This window comes from Equus caballus, chromosome 14, assembly GCF_041296265.1.
Source record: "Equus caballus isolate H_3958 breed thoroughbred chromosome 14, TB-T2T, whole genome shotgun sequence".
In the NCBI taxonomy this organism is placed as follows: domain Eukaryota; kingdom Metazoa; phylum Chordata; class Mammalia; order Perissodactyla; family Equidae; genus Equus; species Equus caballus.
Window position 1 is genome coordinate 83,436,339 of NC_091697.1, and position 23,209 is coordinate 83,459,547.

At 35.3% G+C, this 23,209-nt stretch overlaps 1 protein-coding gene across 1 annotated transcript in view; it reads left to right on the forward strand.

Moving 5' to 3' along the window:
• Positions 1 to 23,209, forward strand: part of SLCO6A1 (solute carrier organic anion transporter family member 6A1) — a 101,784-nt gene that overhangs the window by 20,533 nt on the left and 58,042 nt on the right. The window contains exons 5-8 of the mRNA XM_070233364.1: positions 2,215 to 2,311; positions 8,931 to 9,052; positions 9,894 to 9,982; positions 21,609 to 21,753. Of these exons, the coding sequence (XP_070089465.1) occupies positions 2,215 to 2,311; positions 8,931 to 9,052; positions 9,894 to 9,982; positions 21,609 to 21,753 (453 nt within the window). The remainder of the gene's footprint in view (positions 1 to 2,214; positions 2,312 to 8,930; positions 9,053 to 9,893; positions 9,983 to 21,608; positions 21,754 to 23,209) is intronic.

Sequence of the window (23,209 nt, forward strand, 5' to 3'; positions counted from 1 at the left end):
CTTATTGAACCACCCAGCCACATCCAGCCACATGCCCAGTGACATATTAATGCACCATGCATTGGGAGATCCCCTACTTGTCATCCTCTGTGCATTTCTCTAACTTTAGGTCTGTCTCTGTGTGCATAATTAATATAAATCACTCTGTTCTGCAAGAGTCAAACCCCAACCCATCTACCTAAGCCCATGTGCCATTATCAGCTAAGCTACCGAGGCAAGAAGGGTTATTATTGGCAATACAGCCTCAACATGATTATTGGACCAATGAAACATGGTAGTATTGTTTATGTATTAATCCTGTAAACCAAAAGTATAAATAAATGTTATGGGCTATTTGAACCTAGGAACCTTTTCTGTGTGTGGACATTTTTGATAGGACCAAATTTCAAGGACTTCTTGGTGTGGACCAAGTGTCTCAATGGACATTTTGGACAGGACCAAATATCAAGGGCCTTTTGACTGGACCAAATGTCTCTAGTATCACATTGAAGCACTTATTTGAGATTTAGAATTGTAGTAAGTCATCTGAAGGTCACTGGAAAGATATAGAGCAAAAGGAAAAGTATGTACTTTAAGTAATAAAAACTATACTCTTTCCCTACATATATATTGTGTTTATATATATTTGTCATGTCAAACTATATAGGCTGCAGTTCATTTCTCTAGGGAAAAAAATCTTAAATTACCAGGTTGAATTGCTTGAGTAGCTGTGGGTTTAAACTTTGGGGATATAGGTGGGAAGTTGCTGCCATCATGTCCAAAAGGAAAAAGAAACTGTTTTATGCTTCCTCCATGATAGATTCAGTGTGGTCCTGAAATCATCATCATTATTGTACTAAGCTCTTACATACATTAACTTACTGAATGTCTTTAGGGGACTCTGAAATTTGAAGTTAATGAAAACATAATCTTGTTCATCTTATCAGGGAGAGAAGTGATATGCTATTTAATTGACTACAGTGTAGTATCCTCCATTTACAGCATTTTATGCTACTGTATCTGACAGTAAGTAACCCCAGGGTATATCTCAGAATAATCTGTACTTCCTTATATTGCAATAGCTCCTGGTCCTGGTAGATCATCTATTTATACAGGGTTATCTGTCACTTTTGAAAAAAATTTGAAGTTGTTTTTATATACTTATTGTGAAGATGACTTAAAAGAAAATAGCATTTTGCAGCAAAATAATAATTTTTCCACCAGAGGCAAGGAAAATCATGTCAATAAACTAAAATAGATGATATTCATATTTATGCTTGCTTTTAGAAAAAAATTTTTTTGCAGTGATTTATTAGGGTTGGCTGAGGGTGGCAACAAATCTGCTTGTTTTATTTTTGGTTCTACTGAATGGTAATGAAAGCACACGTCTGTACACTGCCGAGAGAAGCTTACTTTATTTCCATCTTCTGCTACCCTGGCAGCTAAGGTGAGGTGTGCAAAGGTGATGATTATGTTAAAGTATCATCTTGCTTTAGTACCACGAATTAAAGTGAAATAAGGTATATTGAATTTATATTTATATTAAATATAAATATATTTATTTACAGCCTGTTAAATATATAGATTAAATAAGTTACAGTGAATTATATAATTATCTGACTTTCCCTAATACATGCATTGGATAGCATATATGATGGTTAATTTTATGTGTCAGCTTGGCTAGGTTGAGGAAATTAGTTGTTGAGTCGAACACCAGTCTAGATGTTTCTGTGATCTTTTTTAGATGTGACTGACATTTACAGTCAGTAGACTTGCAGTAAAGCAGATTTGCCTGCATAAGTCAATGAGTGTGATCCACTCAGTTGAAGCCTTTCAGAACTGGGGTTCTGAAGCCTGGGGTTTCCCAAAGAAGAAGCAATTCTTTCTCCAGACTGTGACATAAACACTCTGCCTGAGCTTTTCCAGCCTGCTGGCCTGCCCTGTGGATTCCAGACTTGATTGTGGATACAAGACTGTAACATTAACTCTTACTAGAATTTCTAGCTTGCCAGCCTGCCCTAAATTTGGACTTGCCAGCCCCACAATTGCATGAGCCAATTCCTTAAAGTCTCTCCTTCTCTCAATATCCTATCAGTTCTGTTTTTCTGCAGGACTCTGACTAATAAAGGATGCTATGAAGCTTACAGAAATAATCCATTTCGGTGACATAATTTTTACCATCTTGTGACAAAGCTGGCTTATGTAGTTGTTTGATGTTCCATATTTATTTTCCAGGCATTTTGGAAGCTTCAGAAATATTTGGATATGCTTTGAGTTATGCAACAGGAGCATCTGTAATTAAGGCCTCTAAGAATAGTACTTCTGAGGAAAAGTAAGCCATTTTCTTTCCTTTTTTTCTGTTTACATTGTGTAAAATATTTATTGAATAGATACTGTAGCTTATAAATATATTTATTTAATTTGTAATAACCATATATTTAGAAAAATACATGTAAATGTGACTGATATGCACATATGTGTACATATAAATACATCTAAAGTATATATTTTTAACTTTATAGCTTGAAATGTAATTTAAAAAACACTACTTATAATGACAACCATACTACTGATTCCACATATAGCTTTTAAAAAAATTGTGGTAAAAAACACATAGCATCATATTTACCATCCTAACCCTTTTTAGGTGTAAGTACAGTAGTGTTAACTGTATGCACATTGTTGTGCCACAGATCTCTAGGACTTTTTTGTCTTACACAGCTAAAGGTCTATATCCATTGCACAGCTCCTCTTTTCCTCCTTCTGCAGATCCCTGGCAACCACCATTTTACTTTCTGTTTCTAACAGTTTGACTGCTTTACACACCTCATATATGTGGAATCATGCAGTATTTGTCTTTTTGTGACAGGCTTATTTCACTTAACATGTGCTCAAGGTTTGCCCATGTCGTAGCACATGACATATTTCCTTCTTTTTTAAGGCTAAATAATAGTCCATTGCATGTATGTACCACATTTTCTTTATCCATTCGTTTGTCGATGGACATTTAAGTTACTTCCACCTCTTGGCTATTGTGAATAGTGCTGCAATTAACATGGGTGTGCAAACATCTCTTTGAGATTTCTATTTTCACTTCTTTTGGATATATACCCAGAAGTGAGATTGCTAGATCATGTAGTAATTCTATTTTTGATTTTTTTGAGGAACTTGCATACTGTTTTCCATAGTGCCTGCACCATTTTACGTTCTCATCAGTAGTGCATAAGGTTTCCAATTTCTCAGCATCCTTGCCAACACTTGTTATTTCTGCATTTTTTAAAAAAACAGCCATCCTAACAGGTGTGAGGTGATATCTCATTGTGGTTTTTTCATTTTTTGAGGAAGATTAGCCCTGAGCTAACTACTGCCAATCCTCCTCTTTTTGCTGAGGAAGACTGGCCCTGAGCTAACATCCATGCCCATCTTCCTCTACCTTATACGTGGGACGCCTACCACAGCATGGCTTTTGCCAAGCAGTGCCATGTCCGCACCTGGGATCCGAACTGGCGAACCCTGGGCTGCCGAGAAGCGGAATGTGCGTACTTAACCTCTGCGCCACCGTGCCAGCCCCTCATTGTGGTTTTGATTTTCATTTCTCTGATGATTGGTGTTGAGCGTCTTTTCATATACTTGTTGGCCATTTGTATATCTTCTTTGGAAAAATTTCTACTCACAGCCTTTGCCCATTTTTTAATCACATTTTTGGTTGTTGTTGAGTTGAAAGAGTTCTTTATATATTCTGGATATTAGTTTTTTATCAGATACATAGTTTGCCAATATTTTCTTCCATTCCATAATTGCCTTTTTATTCTGTTGATTATTTCCTTTCTCATGGAGTTTTTAAATTCAATGTAGTCCCATTTGTGTAATTTTTTTTTTGTTGCCCGTGCTTTTGCTGTCATATAAAGAAATCATTGTCAAATCCAATGTCATGAAGCTTTCCCCGTGTTTTCTTCTAGGAGTTTTATTGTTTCAGGTCCTATATTTAGATCTTTAATCCATTTTGAGTTATTTTTTTGTATATGTTGTAAGATAAGGGCCCAACTTCATTCTTTTCCATGTGGATATCCAGTTTTTTCAGCACCATTTATTGAAGAGACTATCCTTTCTTATTGTGTATTCTTTTCACTCTTGTCAAAGATCATTTGACTATATTTATGCGAGTTTATTTTTGGGCGCTCTGTTTAGTTTCATTGGTCTATATATCCGTATTTATTATCAGAACCATAGTGTTTTGATTATTCTAGTTTTGTAGAATATTTTGAAATCAGGAAGTGTGAGCCTTCCAGCTTTGTTTTTCTTTCTCAAGATTGTTTTGGCCATTTGGAGTCCTTTGAGATTCTATATGAATTTTTAGGATTTCTTTTCTATTTCTACAAAAAGTTCCAGTGAGATTTTCATTGGGATTGCTTTGAATCCATAGGTCACTTTGGGTGGTAAGGGCATTTTCACAATATTGTCTTCAAATCCAGGAGCACAGATGTCTTTCCATTTATCTGTATTTTCTTTAATTCTTTCAGCAATATTTTGTAGTTTTCAATCTACAAGTCTTTCGCCTTGTGCAGGTATACCTTGGAGATATTGCAGGTGCAGTTCCAGACCACTGCAACAAAGCAGACATCACAATAAAGTGGATATTTCAATAAAGCAAGTCACATGAACTCTCAGGAAGAGGAGCCAACTAGCTCCTCTTATTTATTGCCAACTAGCCAGCTAATTCTATAATTATTTATTGCTACAGATACTACATAGAAGCTCTCCTGCCAGCTCCCCTGCCAAGTCATCTGGGTTCTTACCTTGCTAGTGTGAAGTTTTGGTAGCTGCCAGACAAGTATCATAAAGAGGGACAGATAAGGTGTCAGAGAATAAGCTGTATGTTGGATATATTTTGTTTGACTCTCTACTTTCGCTCTTCTTTCTCAAATCTTCCCTAACCTCTTCTGTGCCCCAGGAAGCTGACCTGAATCAAGAGCCTCAACATAATCCTCTGCACTCTGGATTTCAGTTGGACTTGGCCAATGAGAGGGCAGGAGCACATTAAGGCTAGTTCTTTTATGCTCTCAGCTCTGTCCTGAGGGGGCTGTACCCAGATTGGCTGTACCTCTATTCTCAAGGCCACGGTTCCTTTTAGGCTGCTCTCTCCATTGTTAAGCACTGTTTCACTTGACATTCAGGCCTGTGGTAACAGCTTATTGCTGTTACTATCCCCAGAATTTTGTACTAGGCCTCGTTCATTTCCCTAAACTCTGCCCACATCACTGGAAATAGTCTACTTGTCACTGTATCTTCAAATTATCTAATGTGACTATACCATCTGTTTCCTACCAGGATCCTGACTGATACTAAAAATAGTATCAGAAGTATCAGTATGACTCCAGAACTGGGTTGCATATTTGTATGCACATATAACCTCCTTGCTGGGGGTAAATCAGACATAGTTATTAATATGATCACAGGTTGTAGAATGGGATTAAGTCCAGGAGAGGGCAAGACTGGGAAATTAAGTAGTTGTAATGTTTAATCATTAGGGTGACAAAAGTGATTTTAAGACTTCTGGGTCATATGGCTTCTTTTAACAATACCAGAGAACATTCCCAGGGAAAAGGAACCATTTAAGGATGTGGATATTAGCTTCTCTCATCGAGATAGAAAGAGAATAACCACTGTTTTATAGCTCCACACAGCCGTGGCTTAAAATATAGGAAATCCTTCTAGTGCATGGAACTTTAGGCTGGTTTTCTGCTTAGCATAGAAGGAGGGATGGTCTAAGGTATAACTTTATGCTGATTTATGATTGAGTAACCAGGGACTTAGAACAAGATCAGAAAATAGGTAACAAGTAGAATAGGTGAATGAACCTCTTGGAATGGGCACCTGAAGAGAGTATATACTTTGAGGGAGGCTCTTTAATCAGTTGAACAAGAGAATCGATACTGTTAACGTCAGTCAGCCTCTCTCTCTTTTTAACCACTCCAGTTCTTCCTCAAAAATCCCATGTAAAAAGTGGCCTTGGTGATAGTAATGGTGACTTGGCATGAGTGCAATAACATGGACTTCTTCACACTAAAGATACTGTCTCATCAAGAATATTTACCAAGATATGAATATTACTACTACTGAGTATCCAACTTATCAACAGTAAAGGTCAACCCTGAGTCCCCAGTATGACATCCATTGGGAGACAAGCTGTTATCAGGTTGATTACATTGGCCCTCAGGATGATAAATACAGAATTCACTGGTTTTACTCTGTACCCCCTTATCTGGAAATAGCCAGCTTGATAGAATGGTGTCATGGCTTGGTGCCCTCCACAGATTTTGGTGGAGCCTTTAGGGTTTTTTATATATAATACCATGTCATCTTCAAACAGAGAAATTTTACTTATTCCTTTCTGATTGGGATGTCTTTTATTTCTTTTTCTTGCCTAATTGCTCTGGCCAGTACGTCCAGTGCTGTGTTGAATAAAACTGAGGAGATTGGGCATCCTTGTCTTGTTCCTGATCTTAGAGGAAAAGCTTTCAGCTTTTTGCTGTTGAGTATGATGTTAGCTGTGGGCTTGTCACATATGGCCTCTATCATGCTGTTGAACATTCTGTCTGTATCCACTTTGTCAAGATTTTTTTATTATGAATGGATGTTGAATTTTGTCAGGTGCTTTTTCTGCATCACTTGATATGATCATATGATTTTTATCCTTCATTTTGTTAATGTGGTGTATCACATTGATTGATTTGTGGATGTTGAACCATCTTTGCATCCCTGGAATAAATTCCACTTGATCATGGGGTAGGATTCTTTTAATGTATTGTTGAATTAGGCTTGATAATATTTTGTTGAGGATTTTTGAATCTATGTTTATTAAGGATATTAACCTGTAATTTTCTTTTCTTGTAGTGTCATCTCGTTTTGGTTGTATAGTTAAATTTAAAATCCAATTTCAATTTATTTTTGCATACAATAAGAGGCATAGGTCAAACTTCTATGTTTCCCTCAAAATGATATCTAACTGTACTGATAACATTTATGATAACATTTCATTTTTTAAAAAATTAATTTTTTATTGAACTTACCATCTTTATCATAAATTAAATTTTGCTGTATATATATAGATTTTCTTGTCTCTTGTCTCTCTCATGTCTTCCCTGATGTATTTTTCTATTCCCATGCCAAGACTACGATGTTTTAATAATTAAAGCTTTAGCATATGATTTGCTATTTGGTTGGATAAATCCCCACTCACTATTATTCATTAAAAATCAGGGGCTATTTTTGCAAAATGACTCTCCGAGATAAATTTGATAGTCTCAGGTTATAATCAAAGCATTTTGATTTGAAAAACTTGAATTTGCATGGCATATTGGGACTAATTGTTACCTTTTCTTGCAGGAACATGTTATATTGCTCTATTTTTTCTGCTTTTCTTTTATGCCCTTCAATAAAGTTTTATGATTTCTTTACTGAAGATAACCCATTAAGCTTATTCCTAGTAATTTCATGTATTTTGTTAGTATTGTGCATGGAATCTTTATATTATTACATTTCCTAACCAATTATTTCTAGTGGGAAGAAAATCTTTTGATTTCTAAGCTTGTCTTATATATATAAGTCACTCTGTTAAATTTTTTGCTTTACACTTTGTAGTTCTTTTAGTTTATTTTCCTCAATCTTCTAGGTACTCAATTATTTACATATATCTAATACCATTATGTGTAATATAATGCATATAGTTAGAATACATAGCTGGGTTCAAAGCAAAAAAAGAAAAAAAGGAAATTTCTGAGTATTATAATCAACAAGGAAACATGTAACCCTAGTGACAATCTGGAGTTGGAAGTCCTTGAGCATAGCATAATCAAATGTATATGCCTCCTGCATAATGGAAATCAAGATTGCAAACCTGTGTCATTATAAGTTGGATTTTCTATCCGGGAATAATGTAGCAATGGATAAGGAGTTGTCCCATCAATGAATAAAACTGAGAATATTCTCCATATTCTATGAAAGATTAGGCCTATTAGCAAGCTACTCACCAGGTCTCTGTTGGCAGTAGAGTCACCCATAAGAAACCAGCACCTCTATATCTGTGGCTCCTATGCCTGTGGCATGTTTTCACCATGGCTGGTTGGACAAGGTCTTAAAAATGTGTGGAACTGAAGACAATGGAGGCTGTGTGGTAATAAACTTCCTCAAATCTTCTCCATAAATGATACCAAATAACTTCACCACAATGAAAATTCTCCACAAAATTGTGGCCTCTGCATTATTGAAGACAAAGAATGCTGAAATTGCAAAATAACTGTGAGTGGAAAGAGAAAATCAACAAATTCCAGCAAAGGATCCTTCACGTTCCCATCCCACCCTGCCCTCTGCAAAGCTTTGTGGTTTGGCAAAGGCAAACCGAGAAAAACTGCAGGGAAGACAAGACGAAGACTAACAAAGAGTCTTAAAGGTGATTAGATATGGTCTCTAGAAGGGTAAGTCATGCTTAGTATGAGAGTTCGAAGAAGGGTCTGTAAGAAAGAGATTTCAAAGTATATGTGATTTAAATGATCAGATGCCAGATTGTGCAATTTAAAGGGCCAGGCTTGCCTTAAAGGGCTAGGTGCATAATTAAAGGGGCAGGAATGATTTTTAAAGGAAAGGTGAGATTTAAAGGGATAGTCTTCCAAATGCATGGCCTCTGTTGGAGAAAAGCGTTAAAAAGGATCAGAATTACTCTTTGCCACCTGAGTGGACAGGGGAAAATAAGGTAAAGGGAAAAATTTAGGATCCTGCAGGACAAAAGAGAACTACGTAACTGGGGGACTCACAACCATTCACTCTCAGCAAAACAAACAACAAAAGAGACGAACAGAAAATGTTCCCTTTGTCTCTCTCTTTTTCTCTCTGATTATGGCTTTGTTTGTAATACAATACACAAAATTGAAGATTTTTGTTTTTCTCTTTTAAAGCGTTGAAGACAGTAGGGATAATCTATATTGGCTGAAGACCTGGTGGATTCATTTTGTTTTTGTCTCACTTATTGCATGGTCTGCGTTAATACCACTGTCATGCTTTCCAAACAATGTCCGAGGTAACTATAAGAATATCGTTCATTAGATTAAAGGACAGTAGATTCTTTACCCCCACCCCCATCCCCTATTTCAGAATATGGCTGAACTACATTTCTTTCTTTCATGAGTTTGATGTGCTAGTATTATTTGAACAAATGAATCTGCCTGCATCCAAATATTGTTTTATTTACGTACCAGACTTTCATTAGTATATATTTTTGCTTCTTGTCATTTCTTTTTAAAAATGGTTTATATCTAGAGTTCATAAGTTTTCTTAATAAAAAGAAGCATATTTAAATCTATTTTACTAGCATTATTTAATACATACACTACCTCATAGAATTGTTATAAGATAAAATAATATGGTTAACATTCTTTTGGAAACATTAAAAAGTACATGTAAAATTAGAGAAATCAAATACTCTCCTAATGATAGTACATTTCATTGGCACAAAATAGTTTTAGTAATGGCAAAGATTGCTGTTTCATATTTTAGGGCTGTGCTATTAAATACTGTACTCACTTGCCACATGTGGCTATTTAAATTTTAAATTAAATTATAAATCCATTTACTCACCTATAGGGGCTGCATTTCAAATATTTAATAGCTACATATAGTTCGTGGCTACAGTATTGGACAGTGCAAATATAGAAAATTTTCATTATCACAGAACGTTCTTTATGACAGCATTGCTTTAGAAGAACATGACTTTGCTTAATTAGATTGACTTTAGCTTGGTCAAAAATAGCTCTCTTGCCATTCCAAGATAAACTGGGTTTATTGAGATATATACATATATGTATATATGTGTTTTAGTTATTTGAACATGTCATAAGATTCTTTTACTTGTTAACATATAGGTACAGCAAAGATAAAAGCTGGGAAACGTAAACAGCCTAAAGATCAAGAATTTGGAACTAGTATCAAGGATTTATTTGCTACTGTTTGGGTAAAGTAAAATATTTTATGTGAACAAGCCAATTAAGTTGACCTGTACAGTTTTCTAATAGTGGACTTAAGAAAATAACCATAAAGGGTTCAACTTAAATCTGAGTGGGACCTGAAGTCTTAATTAACCTATGCATTTACAGATAGTGGAAAATAAGACCCACCTTACCTAAATGGCATTGCCAAGAACTTGGCTAGTGTTAGGTATTGGTGCCAAGTATTTTCCTGCTTCTATTTCAATTTTATTTTTAATTATTTTGTGTTTATTTTTTCCCTGCAGAAATAAATAAGACGTTTACTGAGATGGCATGCAGGTATTAACATTATCTTTTTATTATGTTTAAATGACTTAGAAGAGAACTCTAGAAGTTGATAAATGTTCTCCAAAACATAATTTATGGAAAATATCTCAGTATGAATTGGAGAAGAATTGTTTTTCTTTTTTTTTTAATAAATACTTGCTTTTTTTTTTTTAAAGATTGGCACCTGAGCTAGCAACTGTTGCCAATCTTCTTTTTTCTTTTCTTTTTTTTTCCTTTCTGCTGTCTCTCCCCAACCTCCACCTCAGTACATAGTTGCATATTTTTTTTTAGTTGTGGGTCCTCCTAGTTGTGGCATGTGGGACGCCACCTCAGCATGGCCTGATGAGCAGTGCCATGTCCGCGCCCAGGATCTGAACCAGTGAAACCCTGGGCCGCCATAGCGGAGGGCACGAACTTAACCACTCCACCACAGGGTCGGCCCTAGAATTCTTTGTTTTTCTAGGTGAGAAACAAGACATACAATACAGGCATAGTGGGGTTAAAAAACCTCAACTTCTAAATAGTGATTCTACATTCACTTTGCTTTCTCTTCTCCTATTCGTAACTTCATCCTTTATGTTGCCTGCAGAACTGTATTTCTCACATGCAGATTGTATCGAGTCATTTTCCAGATTGCTGGGTAGGTGAATTTCATGCTCTTTTAGCGGGACTTTGTAGACTCTTCACAACAATGTCAATTGAATTTTTCTGCCTCATCTCAGAATTTTATTGCTATCTCCCCCACATTTCAGACACTTGCTCTTTCCTAGAAATATTAGCTGCTTTCATAGTTTTGTTCCTTGGTAGATGCTAATCTCTCTACTTCAGATGTTCTCTCTTCTCCATTGGAAAAAAACCTCTTTGTCAAATCTTATCTTACATTCCTAGGCAAAATGAGTTTCTGCTTCCTTAATGCTTTCACTGCTCTTCATTCAAACTCTAATCTAATCTCATCTATATGGCAGATATATACAGTCTAACTCTTCTTAAAATGAATAGATATGTTGTGTAAAATCAGAAATTTTGTTTACTCGTTTTCATTCAAACACCAAATGTGTATCTTTTTATCAAATCATGAACCCTTCCTAGTGATGGATTATAGTTCATTCAGATTTTTATTTAATTTTGATTTTTGCCAAAATGTTACATGTATATATTTTAACAATACAGAAATAAATTAGCTTTAACCTCTTTCATATTGTTAAAAATTGATACAATTGATAAAAGACACTTTTTTCAGAAAATGTAAATAGAGTGCTTTGATTATTATTTGTGAGGATGCAAAAGAATATAATGCCTAGTTAATGGTCTTAAGCTTCTGCCTGACCCTGGCTGAGTGGGTAACTAGAAGATATCTTTATTTTTAAATTTTTTAAATTTTTAAATTTTTTTATTTTTTGAGGAAGATTAGCTCTGCGCTAACATCCGCCACCAATCCTCCTGTTTTTGCTAAGGAAGACTGGCCCTGAGCTAACAACCATGCCATCTTCCTCTACTTTACATGTGGGATGCCTGCCACAGCATGGCTTTACAAGCGGTGTGTAGGTCCATACCCGAGATCTGAACTGGTGAACCTCAGGGTGTCAAAAGTGGAATGTGGGAAGTTAACCACTGTGCCACCGGGCCGGCCCTGTAGAATATATCTTAATCCTTTTTAAAGTTTGTTAGAAGGTGGGACTTCTAGAATGTCAGAATGAGGACCTTGGAAAATCGTCACCTCCAAAAATAGTGGTTGAAACTGGCAAAATTGTCAACAACCATTTCAAAATTCTGGAAATTAGGACTACACTTTAAGAATCACCCATCTAGTTTATCAGAGACCTTTCTACTTACCCTAATTCTGAAAGCACAGTTTCATAGCAGGTTCTGCATATGTCATTGGCTTGTACGTTTAGTACATGATAGGTGCCTGTCTTAGGAAGAAGGAAGGTTACGAAACCATAAATAACCTTGTGATATTCTTAACACATTGCCACAAGGTGGCCAAGAGCAAAATAATAGCTGAGAGTGAAGTTGCCTTGCTTTAAACCCACTTGGACTTTATGTAACAGTAATTGGAGAAATTCTTTTTTTCAATTTATCAAGTAAGAACTGGCTACGTGTAATTTAAATGGAATAACTTGTTACTCTTTAAAAAATTTAGACTTTTTTCATTACAACCTGATAGAACAGTACCCATCTAATTTCTGAATGAGAACAAGTTAACAGTTGTTGAAGCCCACCATTTAAAAGGGTCCTTAAATAGTTTGGGGGACATTACTATTTTATGTGCCTTAGTTTCTATTCTATAAAACGATGGTAATAAAAGTACATACCTTACATATGTACTCAGAATTAAATATATTAACATGTGTAATGTGCTTAGAACAGTCCCTGGCATATAGTAATACAATATAAGTGATTATTTTAGTTTCTCATATTCATCTCCTTTTTTATTATGTAGTGTCACTGTGCTAGGTACTAAAGATACAATAGTAACTAACATCCTTGGCTTTATGGAGCTTATGTTCTTGTGTGGGTCTCAGATTAAAAACCAAAACCAAAACACAGATTTCAAAAAACCTGATTAACAACTGAGTAGAGAAAATTCTGTGTGAAACCTACTTTGGAAATGGGGCAAAGGAGGCTTCACTGAACAGGGAGCATTTAAACAGAGGAACCTAAAGGGTGGGAAGGAGTTAGCCATGTGAAGAATGATCTTTAAGAAAATTCCAAGCACAAGTGACACATGTGGAAAGACCTTGAGGCAGGATAGATTTGGGCATGTTCAGTTTAGAGAAGACTTGTGTGTTTGGAGCGTATTTGCTTGATGGGGAGAGTGATAGAATAGTAGATTGGTGAGACAGGCAGAGGCTGGCTCATGAAGGTCCTGGTGCGACATGGCAAGAACTTTAGACTTTGTTCTTAATGCAAGAGGAAGTCACTAATATATTTTAAGTAAGGGAATAATATGAACAGGATATAAATTTTGTTTTAAGAACTTTTAAACATCACTTTTTGTGAAAAATGGATTAGAATGGGATAAGAATTGAAAAGGCAGTGCAGTTTGGATGTTGTTTCGGGAAGTTTTCCCTAGGTACTGTAAATGGTTGAGTTTTTTATTCAGCTGTAGTATATGAGACCCAATTGCAGGGGTCAGTTAAAGAATCACTTGGTATTATAAAATTCAGGACTACTAAGGATGATTTGCCAGCATGATCTGAGTTTCTGGAGCCTTAAAAAAGAAAGAAAATAAATCAAAAGACTAAAATATGGAGAAGCCAATGTTCTAAAATCTAAATATAGACATGTAATATTAAGATCCAGCAGAAAAGCCTATGCTTTTAGGCTCTTGCCTTTAAAAATTGTACCAGGCTGAGCTTCAGAAAGAAAACAGGGACAACGGGCCATACTTTAGGGAGTCTACTAGACAGAAAACAATTCCCACTGTTTGCCTTGTTACACGGTCTAGGGAAGGAAACTGCACAAAAACTTAGGGAAAAACTTCATAGCAAGATTCTTCTTTTAGCTTGAGAAAAAGAGTGGGTTATCAACTAGAAAATAAGAAAACCTTTCTGAGCCTTACTTCTGAGCTAAGAAATTGATGCAATAATGGTACCTTCCTCATAGGAATGTAAGGTGTATAGATCAGTGCATAGTCCATGGTAAACACTCAATAGATACATCAATAATATGAATGCCTACTTGAGATGTTTCTGATTTTAGATTAGGGAAGGATACTGTGCAAAAAAATTAGGGAAAAACTACGGAACAAGATTTTTTTTTTATCTTGATAAGAAGAGCGGGTTATCAACTAGAAAATAAGAAAATTAAGGAGACTAATATGCGGAACTTGGCTGAACAAAGGTCTACTGTCTTCTTCCTCTACCAGTCCTATAGTTCAGTACCTCCTGGTTCATGACACTTGGCTGGTATTGTTTGCTTGAAATCCAATGGCTGTTTAGAAGCGCTTGAGATAAGGACTGATGGAAAATCATTCCAGCAAGCAATGTATCAGCCAGTAGAATGTGTCACTATCATTATAAGACTTATTGACCAACAGCTGGTTGAAATACACACCTTGTGACTTTCTAGGCATAGATTATTTTTAAAAGTCTTCTTGTCATGAATTTTTATTAAAGGGAGCTATTTTTTTAATTTAATTTAATTGAGTTCATAATAGTTTACATCATTGTGAAATTTCAGTTGTACATTGTTTCCTGTCTGTCACCACATAAGTGCTCCCCTTCACCCCCTGTGCCCACTCCCCACCCTCCTTCCCCTGGTAACCACTGAACTGTTTTCTTTGTCCATGTGTTTGTTTATATTCCACATATGAGTGAAATCATATGGTGTTTGTCTTTCTCAGTCTGGCTTATTTCACTTAACATAATTCTCTCCAGGTCCATCCATGTTGTTGCAAATGGATGATTTTGTCTCTTTTTATGGCTGAGTAGTATTCCGTTGTGTCTATATAACACATCTTCTTTATCCAATCATCAGTCGATGGGCACTTGGATTGTTTCCATGTCTTAGCTATTGTGAATAGTGCTGCTATGAACATAGGGGTACATATGTTACTTTGGATTATTGATTTCAAGTTGTTTGGGTAGATACCCAGTAGTGGGATGGCTGGGTCATATGGTATTTCTATTTTTAGTTTTTTGAAGAATCTCCATACTGTTTTCCATAGTAGCTGCACCAGTTTGCATTCCCACCAGCAGTGTATGAGGGTTTCCTTTTCTCCACACCCTCTCCAACATTTGCTATTTTTAGTCTTAGTGATTACAGCCATTTTGACAGGTGTAAGGTGGTATCTTAGTGTAGTTTTGATTTGTATTTCTAAAGGGAGCTGTTGAAGTGGCTGTTTTTAGAATGGATTCTCTCTACTACTACCATATTTCATTATCTATTTTGTATATTTATATTATTTTTATGTATAATATGTTTTTATACTATATTAATATTTTATATATAGTATATTTATATATATTATTTATATAAATTGTATATTTTAGAAAATTTATCAAGTAAGGAAAGAAAAGAGTTTTATTAAAATGTCAGTAAAAATAATTTTTATGATTTTAAAATAGATAAAATGGACACAAGCATAATAAAAGATAAAAAGCTAGAATGGAGACAAAATACTTAACATTTTTATAAAGTTCTAATATCCCTGAGGTGAAAAGTTATAAATATAAAAGTAGATGGAATTAAACTTGAACAATAGAAAGTAGAACACTGAATAAGAACAATATGTATAGCTATAAGAATAAAATAGCTTAGAAATGTATTTTAAAAGAACAAAAATATAATGCTGGAGTGATAAGATTTTTACAGGGGAAAACCACCTTTTAAATGTCTGACACAGAGAGATCAACACTTTTACCATCTTTTTCTTCATCTCGTGCCTTAAGTCACATACCTTATTAGCAGGAAAGATATTTATATATTAGGATGCTAATGAACAAAGAAGTGTCAATGAATATTATGATATGAGAGAACTTTGTGAATTATAAAGGACCAAATGAATATGAGGTGTTATTCATTGCTTATGTGACTGTTAAAGGATGACAGAGTATATCAAAGGAAGCCAGTGTCCAAATTATTCAGATATTGTATTATTGGTAGTAAAAATACTCAATTTCCTTTGAAAGCAAATAAATTACTATCATAGAAAGTATAATCAATGTATATTTAATGTAAGTAATGTGATTTTTTAAAATATATTTCTCACTCGTATTTGTGTCGGGACATTTTGTACTAGTTTTAGTCTCTGAGTTGTCTACTAGGTTTGACTCTAAATAAATTGGTGTTCATGGAAGCTGAGTAGCTGAGATTCTAGCATGGAAGGCTGCAACATTTTTAATCTTGCAATAAGCAGCATTTTCTAGGTGAAGCATTTTACTTTTATTGACAGATTTAATAGAGATAACCATTACTTATTTTCTATGGCTAATTATAGATATTTACCATAAAGAATCAAGACCAGAGCAAGTGAGAAGTGAAATTATCAAGTAAAACACTTGAGAAGTTCAAAGAAGTTTATTGGTATCCTCCTCAGTTTATGTTTTCCTCCTATTTGCCTGTAGACATCAAGGCCTTTAACTGGCAAGATCAGTGTCTCCGCTTATACTTGATTAGGGTAGGAAATAGATTAATGCTGCACATGAAAGAAAAAGTTCTAGAATTAATTGTGACATTATAAACCCCATCTTCAATGAACTTTGGTTGAGCCTTTAGGAACTCTTTCCTTCCTGCAACATTTCTCTGCACTGATTTCTTCATTAACATTTATTTCCCACTGCTACTTGAGCCCTGGCCTGAACCTTGTCTACATTTCTGTGGCCACTATACTCTATACTCTATATTTTGCTGATCCTGTCCTTATTTCAGGCTCCTACTAAGTAAGCACATGCAGAAGTACCTAGGCTTGTTTGAAATCACACTCCCAGACCAGCAGGAACCTTCTGTGGTGTGGTAAAGACCCTGGTTGTAGACAAACTCTGTGATGGACTAGGCCTAACTAGGAGTCACAGTACTGTAAGATATGGCTGTTGCATAAAACTATCTGCTACTGTGCAGAACTAATTTGATATCTCCCTTTGAATATCAACACCTACCAGAATTAAGCCTGAGTTCACTACATGAAACCCCTTAGATACTGATTTATATAACTACCCTTCTTCTTTGCCTCCCATATTTATATCTAAGAAAAGAAACGAATTTTGTGTGTGTGTGTGAAGAAGATTCACCCTGCGCTAACAACTGTGCTGGTCTTTCTCTACTTTGTATGTGGGATGCCTCCACAGCATGGCTGATGAGTGGAGTATGTCCACACCCGGGATCAGAACCTGTGAACCTGGGCCACCAAAGCGGAGCACTTGGAACTTTAACCACTTGGCTATGGGCCTGGCCCTGGGATTTTTTTTTAAAAGCAGGAAAACTGGGACATTTTATTGGAGGGAATCTATTGTATTCTGAGTGTTTGTTATGCTCACAGTTCCTCTCTGAATAAAGTGCCCAGAAGTGTCTCTTGTGCATTAGTGGCCATACCATACGGTATAGTTCAAATGTTCTAGCTAAAATAGGTCTGGGATCAGCACTTGAGCTCAAGACAGCAATCTTTAGATTTCCCAAAAACCTATTAAATGTCATATCTTGAGAACAGTGTCCAATAGGGATACCTCACTGTAAACTGACTAATCTAGTCAATTCCTCTTTCTTGGGAGAGTATAAATAGGAGAAAAAGAGGGAAATTCAAACAGTGCAGCTTTGATAAACTGACACAGAGAAAATGAATGAACAAAGGCCATTTATAAAGAGAAGCACATAGAGAGAGAATAGCCAGTAACTATAATAAAAGTAGACATAGACACAATAAGCTGACAGGAAGAAGCTGACTATCTGGGCCTTTGAAGAAATCAAGACAAAGCAATGGAACTCTCACCATGAAGGAGACAAAATAAGCTGTCATGTTATTCTGAATGATGTTATATTTCTTTATGAGTAAGAATTGTTTAGCTAGCTACTGAGAAAGTGTTTTTGGCTTTCTTACTCGCCTGTGTAAAATTATGATATGTCATATCAACTGAATTAACTAGTGAGTTTGTTTGTTTTAATCCCAAAGAGCCTAAACACAAAAATTTTCTAGTGCAGTGGTCCTCAGTGTGATTCCCTCACCAACATCATCATCATCATCTGGGAATTTTATAGAAATGCAAATTCTTGGGCCCCATTCTAGATCAACTGAATCAGAAACTGTGGAGGTAAGACCTGGCAATCTTTGTTTTTACACCCTCCAAATGATTCAAGGTACACTAAAGTTTGCAAACAACAATCTAGTAATATACTGTGACTCTCTTAACTTTATAAGTTATGAAAATAATGTGTGTTCTTTACTGGACACCTACTATGTGCCAGAAATTGCATTAAATTATTATGTATGTTCAATTCTCATAATCACCCAGAAATATAGATATTATTCTTTCTATTTTACAGATGATGAACAAGTAATTTGAAGAGGATGAGTAACTTTTCCAAAGACACATACGTCTTTGGACACACATGCATACACACACACACACACACACACACACACACATACATACAGGTGGCTGAATTGAGTTTAAGAATTGAAGAATATCTCATGTGTCTGACTCTAACGCCATTGCTCTGTCTACTATTATGTAATACTTCCTAAAAATGAGATATGTAGAGATTGTGATTTGCTCATTGTTACTCCAAAAATCAGTTGCAGAGCCAAGACAAAAACTAGATTTCTGTCCCTTGTTCTGTCTGTTATACCTAATACAGAAGGGCATTTCATATAGAATCATGGGATATTGCTATAACTTTCATTAGAGTAAGGACTGTGCTTAATATTCAATCCTCAATAATTATTATGAATAAATTAACATTTGTGAACTAGAAGGACCTATGAAAGAGCTATCATTTGCTAATTGAACAATATCTGAATGTACAACATAAAATAAATATAAAATTCAAAAACTATTCAAATAAATAATATTTGAAAAGAGTAATAAAGTAAAAAGTAATCACAAAAGTATAAATAATTCAGGAACTGCTTTAACAGCTGCTAAGAACCTTATGAAAAAATTTAAAACTCTATGTAACAGTATTAGAAAAGACTGGGGTAAGTTGAAAGATATACCATGTTAACAGATGAAATGACAACTTCCATATATGATTTCTTTCTCAAATAATCTTGAATTCAATGCAATATAATCAATACTATGGCAAGAATTTTATTTTTTTAGCAAAAGGCAAATTGTTTCTAAAATTATTCTGGCAGAATAAGGGCAGGAATAGATAAAAGAAAGAGCATTGGTCCTAGTACACATTAAGACAGGCTACAAAGCCATAATAGTAAAAACAGTGTAGCATTTCCTCAGGACAGATAAATAGACCAGTGGAATAGAAGAGAGAACTCAGCCACAAATTAATATATATAAGAACTTGCTATATCATAGAAGAGGCACCGCAAAGGTAATTATTCAGTAGATGTGATGACAAATTTGGTTCTCTATATGATGAAATGAATTTGAATCTCTACTTCATATCATGCACGAAGGTGATTTCTAGGTTAATAAAATGTGATTAGAAAAAAACAGCACAGTTAATGTTAAAAATGAAAGAAATACCTTGTGACATAGGGGTAGGAAAAATTAAACAAGATTGCATTAGCATAAAATATGAAGTAAAAATTTATGAATTAGAGTATATCAAGTCAAATATTTCTGTTCTATGAAGGAAACTAGACAATGTTAAAAGACTGCTGACAGATGTCTAAATCCAGTAAGAGATTAATAGTTAGAATAAACATGGAATTCTTGGAATAGCTACACAAGAATTTCAGAAGGCCTGATAGAAATAGAAATAGGCAGTTCATGCCCAAAAAAATCCTAAATAGCTAAGAATTACATGAAGTAATGGTCAGTTACATTTGAAATGAGAGAATAGAAAATAAAGCATTGCGATACTACTTTACATGCATCAGCATGGCAAAATTTTGAAAGCCAGCTAATGATATCAAGTGTTTGCAGTAGTGTGGGGGTGGACCAGTTAACTACTGCTACATGACAAACCACCCCAAAACTTAGTGGCTTAAAATAATAGAACATCTGTTTTGCTCATGAATCTGCAGTTTGGGCAGGGCTTGCCTTCAGCTCTTCTTGTGGTCAACTGGAGTGATCTAAGTCTCGGGGATGAAATCATCTGAAGGAAGTTTGTTCACTCAAATATTAGCTTTTAATACTGACTGTTTGCTAGAACATCCACGCCTGCCCTCTGCATCTGGGCTTTGTCACAACTTGGTGGCTGAGTTCCAGGACCAGAGTCCTGAGAGAGTGAGAGCTCTCTGCAGAAGTCATATTGTCATTTTATGACCCAACTTCAGAAGTCATGCAGCATTACTTGCTTTGTTGAGGCAGTCATGAAGGCCTTTCCGGGTTCAATGCTTCTTGGTGGAGGAGTGGCAAAGTTCTGGAAGGGGTGTGGAGCCGGAAATATTGCTCTGATGAATTTTAGAAAGTAAGCTGCTACGTGAAGAAAATGGAACTCTCCTACATTTTGGTGAGAGTGTAAATTCATACGTTCTGGAGAAAATATCCATAGAAATAATGCAATGAGGTATGCCCAAGCAATCTCTTTCTAGGATATATACTTCCAAAGCACTCTAGCCTAGGTCCTTAAGGGGGCATGCACAGGGGTGTTCATTGTAGCCTTGTTTGTGACAGCAGGGAGTTGAAGTCAGCCGAAGCATTTAACCTTTTGGGGGTGGTTAAATAAAGTTAAAAAGCACTCAGAAGATGAATTAGATGAATATGCAAAATATAAGATTTTAAAAACAATGTTTAGGGCTAGAAAAGGAAATTTTAAGTTAATTAAAAAAATGTACAAACATAAAACACCACCAGATATTTTCAAAGGTTTATACATATGCAGGAAATACAGATATTAGTTCAGAAGTTAATATTTTAATGTAATTTACTGTCATGTTAAATTACTCTGTGTAGTGTAATAGGTAATAGTAAACCATAATTATTCATTCTAGTAAGGCTTCTGAGTAAGCTAAAAAAATATGCTAACATGCAGAGTTTAGATGACTTCACTCTTTATGTATGTAGAATTCCAAGGAGTAAAATATTGTAGAATCTTGACTGCAATCCTAGTGATTTTCTTTGAGTGTTGCTTAAATTTTCTGTTTTGTTTTTCAGTTAAAGAGGTTTGCTGAGAAAATATAGATAAAAGTAAAGGGAAATTCTAGATGCCTCGTTAGTGATATTTTTAATTAATCTTTCTAGCACACTGCCAGACCCACAAATAAAAATTATAGTGGCATGGAGATCAGATTACAAATAAAAATGGTTCAGGGGCCAGCCCCATGGTATAGTGGTTAAGTCCAGTGTGCTTCACTTCGGTGGCCTGGGTTTGTGGGTTTGAATCCTAGGTGTGGACTTACACCGCTTGTCAAGCCATGTTGTGGCAGCAACCCACATACAAAGTAGAGGAAGATTGGCACAGATGTTAGCTCAGAGCTAATCTTCCTCAAGCAAAAAAAAGAGGAAGATTGGCAGCAGATAATAGCTCAGAGTGAATCTTCCTCACCAAAAAAAAAAAGGAGTTCAAACATTACATGTCTTTTATGGTATGTGTATATTGGTGAGTTGTAAATTGATATTTGGGTTTTTATATATATGTGTTTTCAGTTCAGATTGGGAAAGGTAAATTTTTTGTGGATTGGTCATTAACATATGAGGGGGGATATCTATTCCTCTTTACCTAACAAAAGAAAATAATTCATATGTAACCTTTATATTTCAGGTTCTGATGAAGAATTCAGCATTGGTGTGCCTATCTCTGTCCAGAGCTTCAGACTCTTTAGTTATGATTGGAGTTTCTGAATTTTTGCCTATATATATAGAAAATCAGTTTATGCTAACACGCAGTGATGCAACTACACTTGCAGGTACTTTTCTGTTCATTGTACTTGTTTTGAAATTTTTATGTAAAGTCTTCTTATATATATTTATGAAGTATTTTAAATAAGTGGAATGTAGAAGGAGTAATAGCATTTGCTCATATTTTAAATACCTAAATACTGTTTGCTCAAATTTTAAAAATATGAGCACTTTGCCATCAGTGCATCAATTTTTTTTTTAGCTCATAGAACCTTCTAAGACTCTCGCACTCCTCCTTTATCCTATTTCTCTTCCTCCCTCCCCATAGGTAACCACTCTTCTAAAGTTAGGGTGCATCCTTTCCACACGTTTGTCTATTTTTATTGCTTATGTGCCTGTCTATATACAATCTGAAATTCATGTATCATTTTGTATGTATTCTTCTGTTACTTTCATCTGAAATTATATTAAGTAGATTCATATTAATCTCTATTTAATGTATTTTTACTGTGCTGTAGGATTCTATCTTATGAATTTACCACTGTTTATTTATCCGTTATCATATTAATGCACATGAAGTTGCCCCCAGGTTTTTCACTCTTCCAAACACATGTCTCATTGTGCACATTTGTAAAAGTTGATCTAGGTTTAGACATCGAAGGGGAATTGCTATTGTGTACGTCTTCAGTTTTACTAGATATTGAGAATTGACTCTCCAAAAGAAGTTGCAAATGGAATGAAATGTTTTAAAGTTCTAGCATTAATGGGAAAATGGTAAATATAATCACTTATGTTGTAGAAAGTCAAGGATGCATGCTGTAACTTTTAGGGTAACCAGTAAAAGAATAATAAGAAGAATAGTAAGAGAGTATATTAATTTGAAAAACTTGATTAATAATAAAAAAAAGAGAGAAAGGAAAGAAAGAAGGAACACAAAACACGGGGACCAAATGAAAAACAAATGTTAAGATGTGAAAAACTTTGACTATCAGCTTATTATTAAGTTTTGTGATAGAGGGCACACCATTGTCAGGCTGCAAATAGTCCAATAAGCCAAAAACATGACGCAGTTTCTATGTCCGTAATGACAAATTTTTCCGTGAGTACACCACATTGTTCGCCACTCTGATTAATCAAATTATCAGAGATTGGGACTAAATCCATTCAATTTGTTTCATACGGTATTTAATTAAGGCTAATATCAACTCCAAGCAACAGGTTAAGGCCACTGCAGTACTGGCCTCAACCATGCCAGCAAGGTCCTGGACCCAGCAAGCTAAACAAATCACTTGGTCCTCAAGGTCTACCTTAGAAAGCAAGATGGCTTTCTCCTTAAATTTCTCTATTGACCTTTCTACTTAGCCTGAGGTGTTAATCCAGGTGTAACAGAATGTATTAACAATTGCATATCTTCTACCTTGGCCTGTGAAGATGACGTTTTGGGCAATTTTATCATCCATAACAATGCTGATCAGTGTCTGAGGCTGACTAGAGTGCTAGATTTCCAGGGATTAGGTGGTGTCA